Here is a 19,466-nt window from a genome sequence, read left to right on the forward strand (position 1 = left end):
GTAGTTCTACTTCTAGTGAGCACAGCATAGTGTATAAAGTTGTTGAATCACCATGTTGAATACCTGAAACTAATGTAACGTTGTGCGTCAACTATACTCAAATTAACAAATAAATAGAATTAAAAATAATACTTCCAAACTCACGTTATAAGCCCAACATCACCATGATACCGAAGCCAGACAAAGACATCACAAGGAAAGAAGATACAGGCTGATCTCTCTGATGAACATAGATGTAAAACTCCTCAATAAAATACTAGCAAACCAAATTCAACAACACATCAAAAAGACTACACACTATGTCCTAGTGGGATTTATCCCTAAGATACAAATTTGGTTTAATATATGCAAATCAAGCAGTGTGATACCTCACATTAACAGAGTGAAAGATCAAAAACATAATCATCTCAATAGATGCAGAAAAAACCTTTGACAAAGTGTAACGTCCAATCACGATTTAAAAAAAAACCTCTCAATTAAATATGTATAGAAGGAAATTTCTTTAACACAATAAAGATGTTTATGAAAAGCTCACAGCTAACATCATAATCAGTGGGGGAAAACTGAAAGCTTTTACTCTAAGATCCAGTACAAGGTTGGGATGCCCACTTCTATTCAACATGCTACTAAGTACTAGAATGAGCAATTAGGCAAGAAACGGAATAAAAAGCATCAAAATCAGAAAGAAAGGAGTGAAATTATTTCTGTTTGCAGATGACATGATCTTATATGTATAAAATCATAAAGACTCTTTTCTTAAAAAAAGTAAAACCCTATTAGAGCTAATAAATGAATTGGGGTGCCTGGGTGGCTCAGTTGGTTAAGCGTCTGACTTCTGCTCAGGTCATGATATTACAGAGTATAAGTTCGAGCGCCGCGTCAGGCTCTGTGCTGACAGCTCAGAGACTGGAGCCTGCTTTGTATTCTGTGTCTCCCTCTCTCTCTGTCCCTCCCTTGCTGGCACCCTTGTCTCTCAAAAATAAAAAACGTTAAAAAATTTAAAAAAAAAAAAGAACTAATAAATTAAGCTGCAGAGTACAAAATCTACATTAAAAAATCAGTTGCATTTCTTTATAGCAACAGTGATCTCTCCAGAAAGGAAATCAAGAAAACAATCCCATTTAAAATACCATGGAAAAGAATAAAACACTTGGGAATAAGTTTAACTGAATAGGTGAAAGATCTGTTGCTAAAAGGTATAAAACATTGACAAAAGAAATTGAAAAGACACAAATGGAAATATCCTGTGTTCGTGGGTTGGAAGAATTCATATTGTTAAAATGCTCATACTATCCATAGTGATATATGGATTCAATACAATCCCTATCAAAATTTCAAAGACATTCTTCACAGAAACAGAAAAAAAAAAATTCTAAAATTTATATGGAACCACAAAAACCCTGAATAGCCAAAGTGGTCTTGAGAAGGAACAAAACTTTAGAGATTGTATTTATTTATTTCCAATTATATTAGAAAATATGGTAATTAAAAGCTTAGTAATTACAACAGTGTGGTAATGGCATAGAAGCAGACACATAGACCAATAGAACAAAACAGAGAGAGCCCAGAAATACATATACTCGCACATATATGTGTGTGTATATATATGTATATAATAATGGGTACCTGGTCAACTATGTTTCGAGAAGAATGCCAAGAACACACAAAGGGGAAAGGACAGTGTCTTTAATAAATGCTAGGAAAACTGGATATCCACATGCAAAGAAATGAAATTGAATTCTTTTCTACACCATACACAAAAATCAACTCAAAATATAAATTTTTTCCTACAGAAATTAAGTGTAATTTTTTTTCTACAGAAAATTAAAAATAATTTTTTCCTACAGAAAAAAGTTATGTGTTTCATCTTTGAACCTTCTGACTCAATCACTGTGAATTCCTTAGGGATTACTCCTTGACATGAAAATGAAATAGCTCCGATTAGCAAAGTCACCACTTACGTATGTTTATATTTGGGTTTTAATTGTATCACTTAATAACACCTTTAAATTGTTGACCATGTCATTTATGGACTTAGACCTGAACTGCCTGAATCCTTTTGAAGTAACTTTTCTTCCGTTAAATTCTGCTAATTTCATATTTATTTGAAGTAATTAACTCTTTTATTAAACTTTAATTGTATTTTGTACTTCTATAGCCATGTGAATAAACAGTATTTAGAAATATATATTGTTAAATGATGCAATAATTTATTGATGTATAGTATTGAAATGCTCTAGAATTTCACAATTTTAATGTGTTGATTATTTTTATGTCACATTGACAGGTTTTAGACTAATAAAAACATTTTTATTTTTAAAAATTAAAGAATATTATTTTAAAAGTAGTTTTTATCTCAGAAAATACCAAGTTCCCACTGAATGGTAAATCCATACAGTACCAAGAGGGAGATGTAAAGATAGGGGATTCAGGTATATTAGATCTTGACCTGAATTGTTATGATTCAAAAATATTTTTTAAGATGTATTTTTATTAAAAAGGAACAGTTCTGGGGGTGCCTGGGTGGCTCAGCTGGTTAATCGTCTGGCTTTGGCTCAGGTCATGATCTCCAAGTTCGTGAGTTCAAGCCCCCCACTGGGCTCTGTGCTGACAGATCAGAGCTTGGAGCCTGCTCTGGATTCTGTGTCTCTTTCTCTCTGCCCCTCCCCTGCTCGTGCTCTGTCTCTCTGTCTCTCTCTCTCAAGAATAAATAAACATTTTTTTTAAAAAATTTTAAAGGAACAATTCTGGAGATACGAAAACTTCTTAGAAAGCCTTCTGGTACGATTTTATAACATTTTATAATTTAGTATACTTGCATTTCCTAACCAAGACAACCTGAGAAGCAGAATTTTATCCCCTTCATGAATATTTTGCTCTCCTGGCCTGTCTTTAATGTCTTAGAGCACATGCTGAAATGCATGGCATCACACTCTTGGTCAGCAACAAAGAGCCTTGCACTATTCTGGAAACCTCCGTAGCAATGTCTGCTTAAGGAGGTTGTCTACATTTCTAAATTTCTAAATGTAAATTTTACAGAAGAGCAAACACAGTGTTCACCCTACATCATCTGTCAGATTGCCTAAGGCACAGAAGTTGGAGAATCCCCAGTGCTGGCTGCATTTTGCTAAGCTATCCATTAATTGGTTTTGTTGATTTTTGCTATGAGAGGACAAAAAAGATGGAACTCAGGATGTCTGTTCTAATATTCTTTTATATTTGTGAGGAAAATATTTGGGGATGACCCTTGAGCAGAATAGTAAATGCTTGTATGATACTGTTTTGTACAACCAGATATTACACATGATATAGCTTATATAGCAGCATATAACTTTTAAGTTCACCTGTCAGAAATTGCATGAATTTTTGCACAACACATAATCTTCATTGCTTTTAGATTCTACTTAATTTGGGTAAGATCCTTTGTTTACTTAAAATTAATAGCACTTGAAAATAATCTTTTTCAAACATAACTTCAATTTGCTAAGTTAGGATAAAAATCAAGTTAAAATTTGAGTCACTTAACAAATCATTTAAAAATCCAAGAATTTAACTTTACTTGAGAATATGCTTTAAGGTACTTTAAATATAATATGTGAGTCATTGTTCTAATAAAAGCATTTTTACTCTTCTCCCCAAGGTATTGATCCTCTGAAACTGTGAGATATTGGTGTCTAATTTCTCTTTCTTGGAAGAGGAAATGAGTATTTTCAGATACATAGATATATAAGTAGATATAAAAAAACATACATAGTATATGTATATTTGTGTGTGTGCATGTATATGAAGCAAATCTTTTTTCAGTTATTTTGCTTAAAATCACTTATTTTACCGATTTTAATTTTGCATGTTAATTTTTTTTTTATTTTCTCAATGTTTATTTATTTTTTTGAGAGAGAGAGAGACAGAGAGAAACAGAGCATGAGTGGGGAAGGGGCAGGGAGAGAGGGAGACACAGAATCCGAAGCAGGCTCCAGGCTCCCAGCACAGAGCCCAACGCGGGGCTCGAACTCACAGACTGTGAGATCATGACCTGAGCCGAAGTCAGACGCTTAACCGACCGAGCCACCCAGGCGCCCCAGTTTTGCATGTTAATGTTAATGAGAATAATTACAAATAGAAAAACAAACATCTAAAAAAGATGCCTTAAAATGAACTTTTCAGCAGTGTGACAGAACTGTAAAATCATTGGGACAGAGAATAAAAAGGCTCCCCTGGACAGCCTACACAGCAACCCTGAGAAATGGGTTTGTTATTTTATGAGGCTGAGTCTAGGTCACTACAGATTTTAGAAGGGAACATGGCAAATAACCAGGCTTTCCTCACAGTTTGATTTCACAGACATTAGTCTCCATGGCATGGGTACAATTTTTGGTCTTGAATTGATGCTTTTAATTATTTTGTTGCTAGCATGTCCTCATCAGCATCAAAGGTAGCATCTTCAAAATTGGAGGACTAAAAATTTAAAAATACGTGAAATATATCTGTACGTTTTTCTCCACCTCAGACACTAGCTGGTGATTGCTAGGCTAGTGCTTCTAGGATGAGTTGCGAGTCATGGATGGAATTAAATCTTTTCAGCAACATCCTGCATTTGCGATTAAAGCATGTGTGATTAAAAAAACAAGCACTGAACATGGATCAAGCAAGTCAAAGCTGGGACCCTTCTCAAAGACAAGGGCAATACCCAGCTCCTGTCCACTCCAGCCATCCCTTCCCACCTAAGGCGGGAAGGACTGAGACCCACTTGTGAAGTCCACCTGTTAAGTCCAAAACCGAGACCTTAAAAAAAAAAAAAAAAAAAAACTGAGACCTTACCCTAGAACTAGCGAATGCTTGCCCCACCCCACCCCCCCCCCCCCACCTCACCACCAGGCCAGCCACGGCCTACTTTTTTTTACCCAACACACATGTCTGGCTATGAAGACAAAATTATAAGAACGGAGAAAAAATGGAACATATAAAATGCACAATTAAAATAATAAAATGCAGAAAAAGAGTACAAGACAAAAATAGGAAAAAAGAACGAGGGCAACAAAGAGAAAGCAGCAGCAAATATGGTAGATGGTACAACTACATCAATGAGCACTTTAAACACCAACAGTCTAAATGCACCAATTTTATTTCATTTATTTATTTATTTATTTACTTACTTACTTATTTATTTGAAAAAGAGCAAGCACATGCAAGCAGGGGGAAAGGGGCAGAGAGAGAAAGACTCTCCAGCAGGCATCACGCTCAGCATGGAACCTGATGTGGGGCTCGATCCCATGACCCTGGGATCATGACCTGAGCCAAAATCAAGAGTCACATGCTCAACCAGCTGAGCCACCCAGGCGCCCCTAAATGCACCAATTAAAAGACAGAGATTGTCAGAGTGGATCCAAAAACAAGATCTAACAACATGTTTTCAAAAAGGAACCCACCTTAAATATAAAGACACACATAGATTAACAGTAAATGAGTATAGAAAAATATAGCAGGCTAACATTATTAAAAAATATAATTAAAAATTTCGTTAAAATATACCGTGCTAACATTAATTTGAAAAGGGGAGGTAGTTTTTTAATTTCAGACAAAGAAGACTTCAAAAGGAAAGTTATCAGGAATAAAGAAGGTCATTACATATTGTAAATTGGTCAATCCTACAAGAAGACATAAAGATCTTTAATGCGGGTGCACCTAACAACAGAGGCAAAAGTTGATAGAACTACAAAGAGAAATAGATGCATCGACTATCATAGTTGGAGTCTTCAATATCCCTCCATCACAAATGGACAGATCCAGCAGGCAGAAATTCAGTAAGGACAGAGTTAAACTCAACAGCACCATCAGTCGACTAGATATAATAGACATCTACAGACAGTATCATCAAACAGCAGAACACATTCTTCCCAGCTCTCACAGGACATTCACCAAAGGACACCACATTCAGGGCCACCAATCGGACCTGAACAAATTTAAAAGAATAGAAATTGTACAATATCTGCTTTCAGATCACAGTGGAGTTAAACTAAAAATCAAAAAATCGATCAATCAATCAATAAACTAAAAATCGATAATGGCAAGATAGCTGGAGAATCCTAAGATGTATGGAGTTAAACGACACACTTCTAATCGATACATGGGTCAAATAAGGAACCTCGAGGGAAATTTTTCAATATTTGAACTAAGTGAAAATGAGAACAAACCTGTCAGACCTTTGTGTTAGAAGAAGTAACAACATGCAGCATGCTGAGAAGCAAATTAAAAAATTTACCTCATACAACAGTCTTATTGCCATGTGTCTGCAGAGCAATTGGGAGAATAGACATTTCCCATTTCTGTGGACTGTGGAGAAAAATAAAAGGTGCACAAGTTGTAGCAGAAGACCTTGTGCTCCATAAAAAGTTTGGAGCCAGAGTAAATAAGTGTGTTTAATGTTTACTCATTGCCAAATGAATAAGGAATTGCTAACTTGGGTGCATGAATCGTGGGTGGGCCTTAATGAGAGAATGTGGTGAGGGAGCAGTGGGTACATGAAGTTATGAACACCAGGTGCATTTTTCAGGGAAGCGAGTCCATTGCTTATATTTAAGGACCTCAAATTTTCAAGCCACTTTTTCTACCAGTTGACGGGTGTCATTTGCATCGTCACTATGGTCTTACCAGGAACTTGCACCATGGTTGAGAGTTAGAAGAGGGGTGAGTTATTAAATCCAATCAGTGTTTAACAGAAATTTACTGAGAATCTTCTATATGCCACACCAGCTATTGTTGGCAGAAGATACAATTTTCATAAGAAGACAGAGTCCTTGCTTTCACGGAGTTATGAAATTCAGCAAAGATCAAAACTGAGGGCAGAAGAGAAGCCATCTTTTGTTTTGTTTTGTTTTTTTCATTCTGTATTGTTTTTGGCTACAGTTCTTTGGAAATGAGTACAAATATTCAGTGGAGATTGGTTTAAGAGAGTAATAACGGATTATTCTGTTTCAGCACTCTGGTATACAGCCTCCATTGTACACTAAGTGAAAAATATTTTTCTTTCAAGGTAACTGAACTGCACAACATCAAAAATATAACCAGACTGCCTCGAGAGACAAAGAAGCATGCAGTAGCAATTATCTTTCATGATGAAACGTCAAAGACATTTGCCTGTGAGTCAGGTAAGCAATTGCAGCCTCTGTCTACAGTTTGTGGAAATTGAACTGCGCCCGAGACGATGGCCCAGATGGATGAAGTTACACCACTGACTAGGAAGGCGTATTGTGGTAAGACTGGGCTGTAGAAGACTTTAGGAGGAAGCTCAACATATTGATTTCTACAGATGTTTTGGGTGCTTGTTTGTCATCTGTCTGTGTCTGGATTTTGCTCCCAGGTGGTCAGAGGACTCTGGAGGTTTCCATGCGAGCTTGAAGAATTAAGTAAACGGTGCCTGGGAGCCGTTGTCAGGGCAAGCTTGCGACTCGTACTCTGGTTCTTGCCGGGTGCGGCTGTAGGCACTCGGTGGGAAAATAATTGCGCTGCCACGAAAGTGTGGCAGAGCACAGCCGAAGTCCCCAGACATTCCAGAACAGAACTTTGAGCAATTGGTTGCTTTCATGGCTTCTCAGTACTACAGGGGAATACATTTCAGATTGAATTTTAGCATCCCAGCTCATAAAGCACTCTGACATCATTGAGACACAAGGCAGTTTATAGTTCGAACTTGCAGTATTTTTCATTTTGAAATCCCTGTGCTGGGGCGCCTGGGTGGCGCAGTCGGTTAAGCGGCCGACTTCAGCCAGATCACGATCTCGCGGTCCGTGAGTTCGAGCCCCGCATCAGGCTCTGGGCTGATGGCTCGGAGCCTGGAGCCTGTTTCCGATTCTGTGTCTCCCTCTCTCTCTGCCCCTCCCCCGTTCATGCTCTGTCTCTCTCTGTCCCAAAAATAAATAAAAAAGAAAGAAAAAAAAAAAAAAAAAAAAAAAAGAAATCCCTGTGCTAAGTAACGTATTAGTTGGCTTATTACAGCTTTTTAAAGATTTTGCTCAGTGGAGGAGTGCATTCCTTTTACAGTGGATGGAAGCAAAAGACAGTAAGGGTTCAAAAGACGTGAATTTAAAGTAATAGTTAGGTCTTTAGTAGAAGCCTTACTGTTTTTTGAAAAGGAAATAAAGCTTCTGGATTTATGAAGTTTCTAGGTGTCATTCATACCAGGTTCTCTTATTCTTTATTCGCCTTGTCCGAATAAAATGGTTCACACCTCCTCACCTACGCTTCTCTCAGTTTTGCTGAAGTGAATTGGGGTTTATCAAAGTGTTTCTCTCTCCTTGGATGCTTTTAATCCCTTTTGCCGTCCTTCTCTCCGCCCGTCATCTGGACTCATTTCATCATTTAAAATTGACTTTTGGCATTGCATAGAAGTCTGGTAACTGGTGATATCAATTCCATTTTATAACAGAACCTGTCCCAACCTTGCCGTTATTCACATCTAAAAGTGTGTGTGCCTTCATGTTCCCTGTCTAACTGGTTCACTATTCTCTGAGCTCTTAGCTCTTGTCTCCTATTGAAACTAACAACCAGAAAATTGGTTTTCCAGAAAAGATAAAAGATAATTTTCACTATTGTTTGTATGTTTGTGCTGCTTTACATTTTTGAAATTATACTGGGCCATGTTGTGTGTATACTTAGGCAACGCTGAAGTCTGTTATTTCAGTGAAGAATGATATCGAATTATGTTTCTGAAATTCGGACTCAAGAGTCATAACCCACAAGTCTGACACTGGAAGCTTTTTAAGATTATTTTTATTTGTATTTTCTTTGTGACAGTGGTGGTTTCATGGCTCATGTAAGAGTTTTGACAAATGCAGGGTCCTTCGTTAGAACGAAATGGCCTTAATATCCAGGAGAAGAATTTGCAGACATCGAGGCTGAAGATAGATCCAAGTGTAAAACTAAAACAGTGGTTTTATTTGGATTCCTAGCACGGAGTTTTCAACTAGTTTAAATTATGACTTATTTGAATTATTTGTTTTTTAAATCACTTTTTTGTATGTAGATAGAGCGGTCTGCTTGACGGCTTTCACTTGCTGGTAGTGAAAGTATTTAAGAAACTTTGGCACAAGTTTATTAAATTTTCTTAACTTCATGGCACATGACAGTGGAAAACAAAGAAACTGCTTGAAACACATAAACAGGGAATTTGAGTATCTTTTCTAGCAGATTTTATTTTTTAGATCAATGTTAATTAAGATCAGTAGTCCATGTCTGTTGATAAAATGGCAAAATTATTTGGGGAAAAAAAGAGCCCAACGGTAAAGCAGTCACAGATGTGAAAAATCAAAATAACAATATGGTTGAAACCAAAATGAAAAGGAGCTCTCAGATTTATTTCTAATGTGAATGCATGTAAAAGTATATTCTCATGATGGCTACTGAGAATGTGAATTGCCTCGATTTTTTCTTTCGAGAAAACCAACAACTGCTATTAAATAATATGCATACCTTTGACTCAGTGAGCCTCTTTGGGAACATATCCTGTATGAATATATGCACCAGTACGTGAGGTCATAGGTTTAAGCAAATTATGTGTAATTACAACAAAATCAGAAACAAATGAATGGCTATCAAGAAAATACTTGAACGAATTGCGGTATACCCTCATCACAAGATATTATGCAATCACTAGGAAGAATTCTAAGTAAGCCAATTAACTTGAAGACACTTGTATGAATTTTAGTACCTCAAGCAAAACACGTCATCAGAGAAGTGTGTACTGAATAATGGCATTTGTAAAAGAAACAATGAGAGAGATAGTGTGTGTTTTAACACGTGTTACCTGGGGTGAGAGGAGATAGTAATGAAGTGGTTGGAAAAGGAAGATGGGGAAAAACGCAAGCAAAAAAGGGAAAAGAAGAAAATACCCAGCATAGAACTATCCCATTTATATGAAATGAACATGTGAAGGTGTGAATGCATGCATCCAGTGTTTAAAGTAAGTTAGTCACTAGGGAAATGCAAATTAAAACTACAGTGAGAAAAAAACAAAAACCATAAAACCACAATAAGCTATCACTATGCCCCTGTCAGAGTGGCTAAAAGTTTGTTTTTTTTTTTTTTTTTTAAAAGTAACACCACCAAATGTTTGTGAGGATGCAGAAAAACTAGATCCCTCATACATTGTTGGCAGGATTATAAAATGGTAAAGCCACTTCGGAAAATGGCGAGCAGCTTCTTATAAAATTAACCATGTAATGATTCCACAATGCAGCAATTGCCTTCTTGGACATTTATCTTGGGAAAAAAATGGAAATTTATGTTCATGCACATACATATACACATACAAAAAATATTCATAATAGCATTGCTCACAATAGCCAAAAGCCGGAAAGAAGCCAGAAGTCTTTTAACAAACTGTGGTGCATTCACACCATGAAACACCCCTCAGCAACAAAAAGGAACACACTATTGATAAATGCAGCAACCTGGATGAGTCTTGAGTGAATTATGCCAACCAAGCGAAAGAACGTCCATCCGAAAAGATTACATATTTTGTGAATCCATTTGTGTAACATCTGTGAAATGGCAAATTTTAGAAATGGAGAACAGAGTCCTTGTCAGAGGTTAAGAATGGGATCAGAGGTGTGGGGGCCCAAGGGGATGAAGGGTCGTAAAAGTAACATGAACTTGCGTTGGCACTGAGCAGTTATCCTGATTATAATGGTGCATAAACACACCCACACAGGTGGCAAATTATGTACAGAACTTACACACACACAAGTAAGTACAAGTAGAACTGGGGAAATCTGAATAAGATCAGTGCACAATCAATGTCATTATCTTGGCTGCGATATTATACTATAATTTTGCAAAATATTACCATTGGGGGAAAGTGGGCAAAGTTTACACAGAATCTTTCTATAATATTTTTATTACTACTGTACTTATCTCAAAAATCTTTGCAGTAGAAAATATCTCTATACTATCCTTAAGGTCATCTGTGATATATTTTTAAGTTAATGACAGGCTAGGGGGGACTTGGAGGGGAAAAAAAATGTTTGGTATATTCTAATACGGTAAAAAGTAACTGACAACAGTAATGACAAACAACAAAAATAATCCTAAATATGTGCCTATGTAGCTTCTGTATGTTTTGTGAACACAAAGAAACATGGACAAGGGGACACATGTGTGTGTTGTTCCTTCTGACAGGGACTCCTTGCGTGAGCCCCTCCCCAGGCTGCGATGCCCCCTGCGCACCGTTTCTCCTGGACGTTTCCACGTGTGCTTTCATTTTGGCACTGGTGTCTCATGCCCTTCACATCAGTGCCTATGCTTTCCACATCCACAGCACCCTGACCTTGGCCTTCACTTACCCTGTTCACAATCTCTCCATCATATTTAAGCTCAATGAGGACATGACCATGTTTTCCTTCTCACCTTAGACTCACCAGCATCACGGTGCTAATACAAATGTGTTGCATTAATGAAGTAATAAATGAGCAAAATTTGTATGTAAGTTTTGTGATAACGATATATTTATCATTCAGCTTTTCCCAAGAGATATTTTTTTTTCAAAACAACTTTTTGAAACTAATTTGGCAGCCCCATGGGGAAAATTGTTTAAGTTACCAGATGACAGATCGTTGTGTGTTTGTGATAGCGTGAGAGGGAGTAAGTGATCATTGTGCTGTGTGTGTGTGTTTGTGTGTGTGAATTGCCATGGCCCACCAGACCTGCTGCAATAACTCTTATGAGTAGAATGTTGTGGAACGCAAATAAGAATTTCTGGAGCTTGCCTATTACTTGAAGAGACCCCTTGATCCTTGTTTTTTTTTTGGGACATGTTCACTCTCAAGTCAATGCCTGCTAAATGAAGGAGCAGATGGCTTAGATGTTGGAAACCCAGTATCTGGCTAAGAGATTCTGCTTATCGTCATTAAGGAAAAGAGAAAGAAGGGAAAAGAGCTCAACTATGCCAGTATAGGAATACCTAAGGGATATTGTGGGTTTGGTCCCAGACCACCACAATAAAGTGAATGTTGCAATAAAGTGAGTCAAATGAATTTTTTAGTTTCCCAGGGCATATAAAAGCTATGTTTATACTAAAACTGTAGTCTATTAAGTGTGCAATAGCATTATGGCTAAAAAAATGCACATACCTTCAACATACTCAAATAAAATGCAACCTTTCACATTAAAAAAAAATCGCACATACCTTAATTTAAAAAGACTTCTTTGCCAAAAAATGCTGACCATCATCTGAGCTTTCAGCAAGTATAGTAAACTTTTTGCTGAGGGAGCGTCTAGCCTCAGTGTCGACGGATCAGGGTGGTAGTTGATGAAGGTTGGGGTGACTGTGGCAGTTTCTTAAAATAAGACAATGAAGTTTGCCACATCGACCGACTCTTCCTTTCATGAACAATTTCTCTGTAGCAAGCAATGCTGTTTGATAGCAGGTCACCCACAGTAGAACTTCTTTCAAAGTTGGAGCCAGTCCTCTCAACACCTGCGTCTGCTTTATCAGCTAAGTTTATGGGGAATATTCTCAATCTTTGATGTCATTTCAACAATCTTTACAGCATCTTCAGCAGGAGCAGATTCCATATCAATAAACCATTTTCCTTGGTCACACATACGCAGTCACTCCTCATCCATTGAAATTTTACCATGAGATTGTAGCAATCCAGTCACATCTTCAGGCTCCACTTCTGATTCTAGTTTTCTTGCTGTGTCCACCACATGGGTAGTCATTTCCTTCACTGACGTCTTGAACTCCTCAAGGTCATCCACACGGGCTGGAGTCAACTTCTTCCAAAGTCCTGTTGGTGTTCATACTTTGGCCTCTTCCCACGAATCACGAATGTTCTCACTGGCATCTAGAATGGTGGATGCTTTCCAGAGGTGTGCAGTTGACTTTGCCCAGATCCATCAGAGTAATAGCTATCGGTGGCAGCTGTAGCCGAAATTACTCCTTGATCCATCAGCTGTAGAATGGATGTTGTGTTAGCAGGCATGAAAACAGCATTCCTCTTGCTGTACATCTTGGTCACAGCTCTTGAGTGACCAGATGCATGGTCAACAAGCAGTCATATTTTGAAAGAAACCTTATTTTCTGAGCAGCATGTCTCAACCGTGGGCTTAAAGTATTCAGGAAGCTATGTTGTAAACAGAGGTGCCATCATCCAGGCTTTGGTATTCCATTTACGGAGCACGGGCAGAGTAGATTTAGCATAATTCTTAAGTTCCTAGGATTTTCAGAATGGTAGGTGAGCACTGGCTTCAACATAAAGTCCTCACCTGCATTAGTTCCTAACAAGTCAGCCCGTCCCTTGAAGCTTTGAAGCCAAACATTGACTTTTCCTCTCTAGCTATGAAAATCCTAGATGCCGTCTTCTTCCAACGGAAGGCTGTTTCCATCTATACTGAAAACCTGTTGTTTCATGCCACCACTTTCATGAAATATCTTAACTCAGTTTCCTAAATAACTTGCTGTAGCCTCTACATCAGCTCTTTCTGTTTCACCCTGTATTTTTATATAACAGAGATGGCTTCTTCCCTTTAAATCTTACGTGCCAACCTCTGCTAGCTTCAAACTTCTTCTGCAGCTTCCTCACCTCTCTGCAAACAACTGAAGAGAGGTTGGGCGTTGCTCTGGATTTGGCTTTGGGTGAAGGGAATGTCATGGCTGGTTTGATCTTCTGTTTGGTTTGACCGCCACTACTCTCTTTGTATCAGCAAGAAGACTGTTACATTTTATTAGTCCTGGCTTCACAAGAGTAGCACTTTTAATTTCTCTCAAGAACTTCTCCTTTGCATTGACAACATGGCTAATGTCACAACTTCTGCCTGTCTCAGCTTTTGATATACTTTCCTCACTAAGCTTAATCATTTCTAGCTTTTGATTTAAAATGAGAGATGTGTGACTCCTGCTTTCAGTTGAACACTGAGGGGCCATTCTAGGTGTATTAATAGGCCTAATTTCAGTATTGTTGTGTCTCAGGGAATGAGGAGGCCTGAGGAGAAGGAGAGAGATGGGGACAGTGGAACAGTCAGAAACACACGCAGCATTTGTTAGTTAATTTCGCCATCTGGTATGGGCACAGTTTGCGCCATTCCAAAACAATGACAATAATATCATCAAAGATCACTGATCACAGTTACCATAACACATACAGTATCACAAAAAAGTGGGAAATGTTGCCAGAATTACCAAAATGTGACACAAAATGAGCAAATGCTGTTGGGAAGATGATGTCAGTAGACTTTATGATGTAGGGTTGCCATGAACCTTCCATTTGTAAACACCTTGACATCAGCTTAGCGCGTAAAGTGCTAGTAAAGCGAAACATACTAAAACGTGGTATGCCCGTATGTGAAATCTGGAAACTTATCTCCAACTAATTTAAGGCGACTTGTATTTAGCATCTGAACAACCTGGTTAATTTCCGAAATAATTATTTGAAGCACTGAATTTATCCATAATATAATGAAGTTATTTTTATAATTTCTTCCATCCAAAATATGTAATGAAATATTCATGAATTGAATAAATTCCCCCATATTAAAAATGAAAAATATTTGAGTAAATCCCAAGTCCCCATATATCCATATACTTATAATTAATTTTTAAAAATTTTGCATAAGTATTACTTTGTACCCAAAATACCTGGATGTCAGTTTGTCTACATTATATTATCCAAATTCTATATCCTTACTTCTAAGAGAATCTTATTTTCTAAAATAACATCTTTTCCCCATACCTGTTTGTATTAGTCAGTAAGATACATTTGGGTCTTACATTATTATTGTTGATTGTTTTAACAAAGCTTTTGTTTTTTTTAATGTTTGTTTTTGAGAGAGAGAGAGAGAGAGAGAGAGAGAGAGACTATGAGTGGGGGAGGGGCAGAGAGAGAGGGAGACTCAGAATCTGAAGCAGGCTCCAGGCTCTGAGCTGTCAGCACTGACAAGCCATGAGGTCATGGCCTGAGCCGAAGTCGGACGCTCAACCGATTGAGCCACCCAGGCGCCCCTAACAAAGCATTTTTAATCCAGAGGATTCTCTGTGGTTTTCTGCTTCTCACACTTCACATAATCCTTCTTACCACAAATAAGTTCAAAAAGGATACAGTCAAAAATTATTCTTCAAATCAAAATGAAAGGTGATAGGCATGCATCGAAGTCTTTACTTTGATTAGCACTTTTGTTATATATGCAATTACAAAACCTATGTTGGTTCTCACCTGTGGCACAGAACCTGTAAACAGAAATAAACTTATGCCTTTGTGTTAGAGCTTTACATGCTAGACAAAGATACCGTTTTTGGAGTTAGATGAATGGAACTCACTACAAATATAGCCCAATATTATAAATACAATGTAATAAATACAATGTGTGTATATGATTTCACCAAAAGTATTTTTTTTTATTTTTAAAAAGCATTTCTATTTCCCAATTAAGAGATCCTTTGAACCATGTAGATTATTTAATTTTGGAAGGGTTCAACTTATGCTCATGAATGAGGGGAAGGTCCCCCATATAAAGGTTCTGTTACTTCAGGTACTCACTGCTGGTTGTACAACTTTCCACATTTGTGGCAATAAACCTAATTTAATAGAAGTAAGCCAGGAAAACACCTAGTAGGTTTTGATAATTGTTGAGTTGTATTGTCAAATATGACTTTAAATTGTTAAAGCATAGTTTATAGAACTCAAAGTAACAGCTGGTATATATCCAGTACAAAGGATAAAATCAATTTTATTGCATTTAAGAAGTCAAATTTGGGTGTGGTATTAGAAAAATAGTAACCGCTGCTGCTCAGAGTTACATGGTCTGTGGGTAAACATAATCCTTCAGTTTTAAGTTTCAAGTGATGTCAGCCCAGCACATCTTATGATCAGTCCATTTACTTTGGGGATAATGGGAGACATTTCTGTTTACTGATTGTTCAATACCAATGACAACTTGAATGAATTTGGAACAACTTCTATTTCTAGCTGACTCAGTCACTGTGGAAAAGAATGGCTGGTTTATAACCATCTGGTCCTTAGCTATCCTGCTAAGAGATTTGGAAGAAATCATTAAAAAACAGAATCTAGTGGCCTTATGTGATCTGAAATGTGTCGGGATTTTGAAGTCATTTCTTTAGGGAGAGAGAAATGCTGTGTAGCACTGACAGTGTAATGGGACTAAATTCTTAGTGTTCTTTGTCGACTCACATTGAATAAAAATACCAAACCTTAAGTTGCACCCTCTCATAAAAAGGCTAAATTAATTCGGTAACATGTGGGCATGGTGTTATAACGTTGGCGTGATAAACAAGTCAGAGACAGAAGTGATCCGACCAGCATTTTATGACTTCATTCCCTGCACTGTCCAGGCACTAATGTGTAATGCAGGTGAGTGAAATGGTCTGTAGATTCAGTGGAGGGCAGTCCCTGCCTAGCCACCAAAATCATGCCTGAAGTGAGTTCGTCCTAGGATGAATGTGGCCAGTACACCAAACCTGAAAGAGGTCCTCTGATTTAGGGCACTGAAAACACAGAGGAATTGGTTCACTGTGAAAGAAAAATGCATAAGCTAATTAACATTTAATTGGAGTGTATGCCATTAAATGTAATGTGTGCAATACTGATGAATCCTGGTTAACTCGCTCGTTAAGACTGATAAACTCTGGAAACTGATGCCTGGAGAATAAAATCTAATACAAATTCCTAGAGTACCTCTTTCTGCCCCGATTCCAATGGTTTGCTTTTTCAGTTTGACCGGTCACCCTTTAGATGCCTACCTTTGAACTCTGTGGGCAGTGGAAGGAGCTACAGCTCACGGGCCGTCTGCTGTGCCCACACTCTGTCTCATGGTCACTCCATTCTCGCGCCCCGCGTGCTGCCCTTCCTGCCTGCTGCCTCAGTGTGGCTTTCTGCCCGTCATTTCACACAGTGAAGAGCTAGCTAACTCCCTTCTATGAGCCAACCCAGGAGATTTCCCCAGAAGTCAGTCAGGCTCCAGAAGTACTTTAATTTTTTTTAAGTTAATTTATTTATTTTGAGTGACAGAGAGAGGGAGAGAGCGAGAGAATCCTGAGCAGGTTGCATGCTGTCAGCACAGAGCCAGACGCGGGGCTCGATCTCCCAGACCATGAGATCATGACCTGAGCTGAAATGAAGAGTCGGACGTTTAACCGCCTGAGCCACCCAGGCGCCCCTGGAAAGTACTTCTAGAACTAATTACTGTCTATGCAAGAATTGACAAAATACCTTTCAAGTTTTATGAACAATTAACATAGAGTGTCAGCTGGAAAAGAGTCAGAGAAGGAGGTGTCATTGTCATTCCTTATTCCTGTACATTAAGAAAATGTGGTCTGGCTTTGTTTTCAGGATTTACATAAAGAATATTACCTTTGATGTGTCACTCTAAAATTGTACCATATGCTACTCTGTTATACAGAACTGTTCTTTTCTAAGAAATCAAACCATCTATAATTGGGTGCCAGACTTTTTGAAATCTTTGAAGCAGAAAAACGGTTTGAATATTTTTATGTAGGAAAAAAAACCTTTTAATTTGAAATGTTGAATAAGGACTTAAAAACAGAGTATGTTTCTTAAAGTGGCCACTCAGTAAACTAACAAAAATATGTAAGTTTTTTTTTGTTTCAGCTTTCTAGAAAATGTTTTAAACGATTAATATTCAATAGTGCAATACACCTCAAGACTGAATTTATTTTTACCAACTTGTCCCTTGTATATCCATACATTTGTAAAAGATTTACTATAAACATCTAGGAAGAGGTATTAATACAAAATGCTCTGGTAGCATAAAAACAGGATGATATAATAAAAAGAGCTTGTAATAGGTTCAGTTGTGTCCCCCAAAGAGATATGTTCAGGTTCCAGCTCTTGTTACTTTACTTGGAGATAGTGTGTTTGCAGACATGACCATGTCAAGGTGAGGTCATACTCAGTTAGAGTTGGTGCTACATCCAAATGACAGGTGTTTTTATTAGAGAAAAGAGAGTAAGATTTGGCTACAGAGATACAGAGGAAACACAGAAGCAGGTCATGCGGAGACAAAGGCAGAGATTCAAAAGACGCACCCACGGCCAAGCAATGCGGGGAATGCCGGGATTGCTAACAGGAGCAGAAACCAGGGATCAAGCATGTCCTAGGTTCTTCCTCAGCCTCTCTCAACTGTGAGAAAACACATTTCTGTTGTTTTAAACCACAAGTCTGTGATCATTTACGATGCCAGTCCGGTCCTAGCACCCAGCTCTTTCAAATCGGGCTTAAAAAAAAATATGCCATTTGTGAAAGGCTTTGAATGGGTTAAAACAAGTAGGTGGAGAGAAAAAAAGAATTCTGTATATAAATGCAAATTAGAAATGATGAAATTCAGCCATGTTTTTAAGTAGGTTTGGGAGCAGAGGAAGAAGAGTAGAAATATCTGAGAAGAGTTCGAGAGTTTGGACTTTGTTTTGAACACAAATGGGGCAAATTAAAGTTCTTTCTTTTTAAGCTTCAGATTTCTTTTTTTCTTTCTGATTATCAAAGGGATATAAGCTTTCTGTCTGAAAAATAAGGCTGGCTTTATGTATTGAAAATACTTAGAAATAAGTACTAAATAAAACATAACATTTAGTTTTCAATGTATACTTATTTTTGAGAGAGAGAGAGAGAGAGAGAGAGAACACAAGCAGGGGAGGGGCAGAGAGACACACAGAATCTGAAGCAGGCTCCAGGCTCTGAGCTGTCAGCGCAGAGCCTGACACGGGCCTCAAACTCACCAACTGTGAGATCATGACCTGAACCAAAATCGGACACCTAACCGACCGAGCCACCCGGTGCCCCAATGTAACACTTAAATGCACAGCTCAGCTTATAAGAAAGACACAGGAGGTGCCACAAAAAGCTAAAATAAAGAGAAAGTTTTCCAGAGGAGTCAGTTGGACCAGGGAGACTTTGTTCGTCTTGTAATGAACATGGAATATGCGAGCATCTTCACCGTTGCGGCTGCGGGGGCAAGAGAAAGTACCTTGGCTTCCACAAGTTATGGAAACACAACTGGAATCACTTAAGAAGTGATTAAGGAAACAACATGCAAATGCCAGCAAAGAAAATGACTAAGAAGACTTCCTGGTCTGAGCTCAGCTCCTGTGTCAGTCCACGGCTGACCTGGCTGCCATTTCCCTGCCATGACACCACCGTCATGATCGTGGCACCACTAGCCCAGGAATTTATCAAAATGAGCCAGAGTGCCTCTCTGGATTGCCACGTGCAACCTTTGAAACAGGGACATACCATCAAAGATGACCAACATCATAAGCACCATGGGTAAAAGTTGGAACATAGATACATCTATGTATAAAAACAATCACTGCAGCGCTTTTTATAAAATAGAAAAAATAATGAACTGTTCACCAGTTTGTCATTGATTTAAAAAAAAAAGATAATTTACAGCAATTAAAGCTGATGATGTAAATTTGAGTCCATTGACTTGAAAAGATGCAGATC

General features: G+C 38.0%; 1 protein-coding gene across 1 annotated transcript in view; it reads left to right on the top strand.

The window, feature by feature from the left end:
- The window catches only part of DOK6 (docking protein 6), a 357,568-nt gene that overhangs the window by 128,414 nt on the left and 209,688 nt on the right, over positions 1–19,466 (top strand). The window contains exon 3 of the mRNA XM_042911130.1: positions 7,031–7,145. Coding sequence (XP_042767064.1) covers positions 7,031–7,145 — 115 coding nt within the window. The remainder of the gene's footprint in view (positions 1–7,030; positions 7,146–19,466) is intronic.

Source organism: Panthera leo, chromosome D3 (assembly GCF_018350215.1).
Source record: "Panthera leo isolate Ple1 chromosome D3, P.leo_Ple1_pat1.1, whole genome shotgun sequence".
Taxonomy (NCBI): domain Eukaryota; kingdom Metazoa; phylum Chordata; class Mammalia; order Carnivora; family Felidae; genus Panthera; species Panthera leo.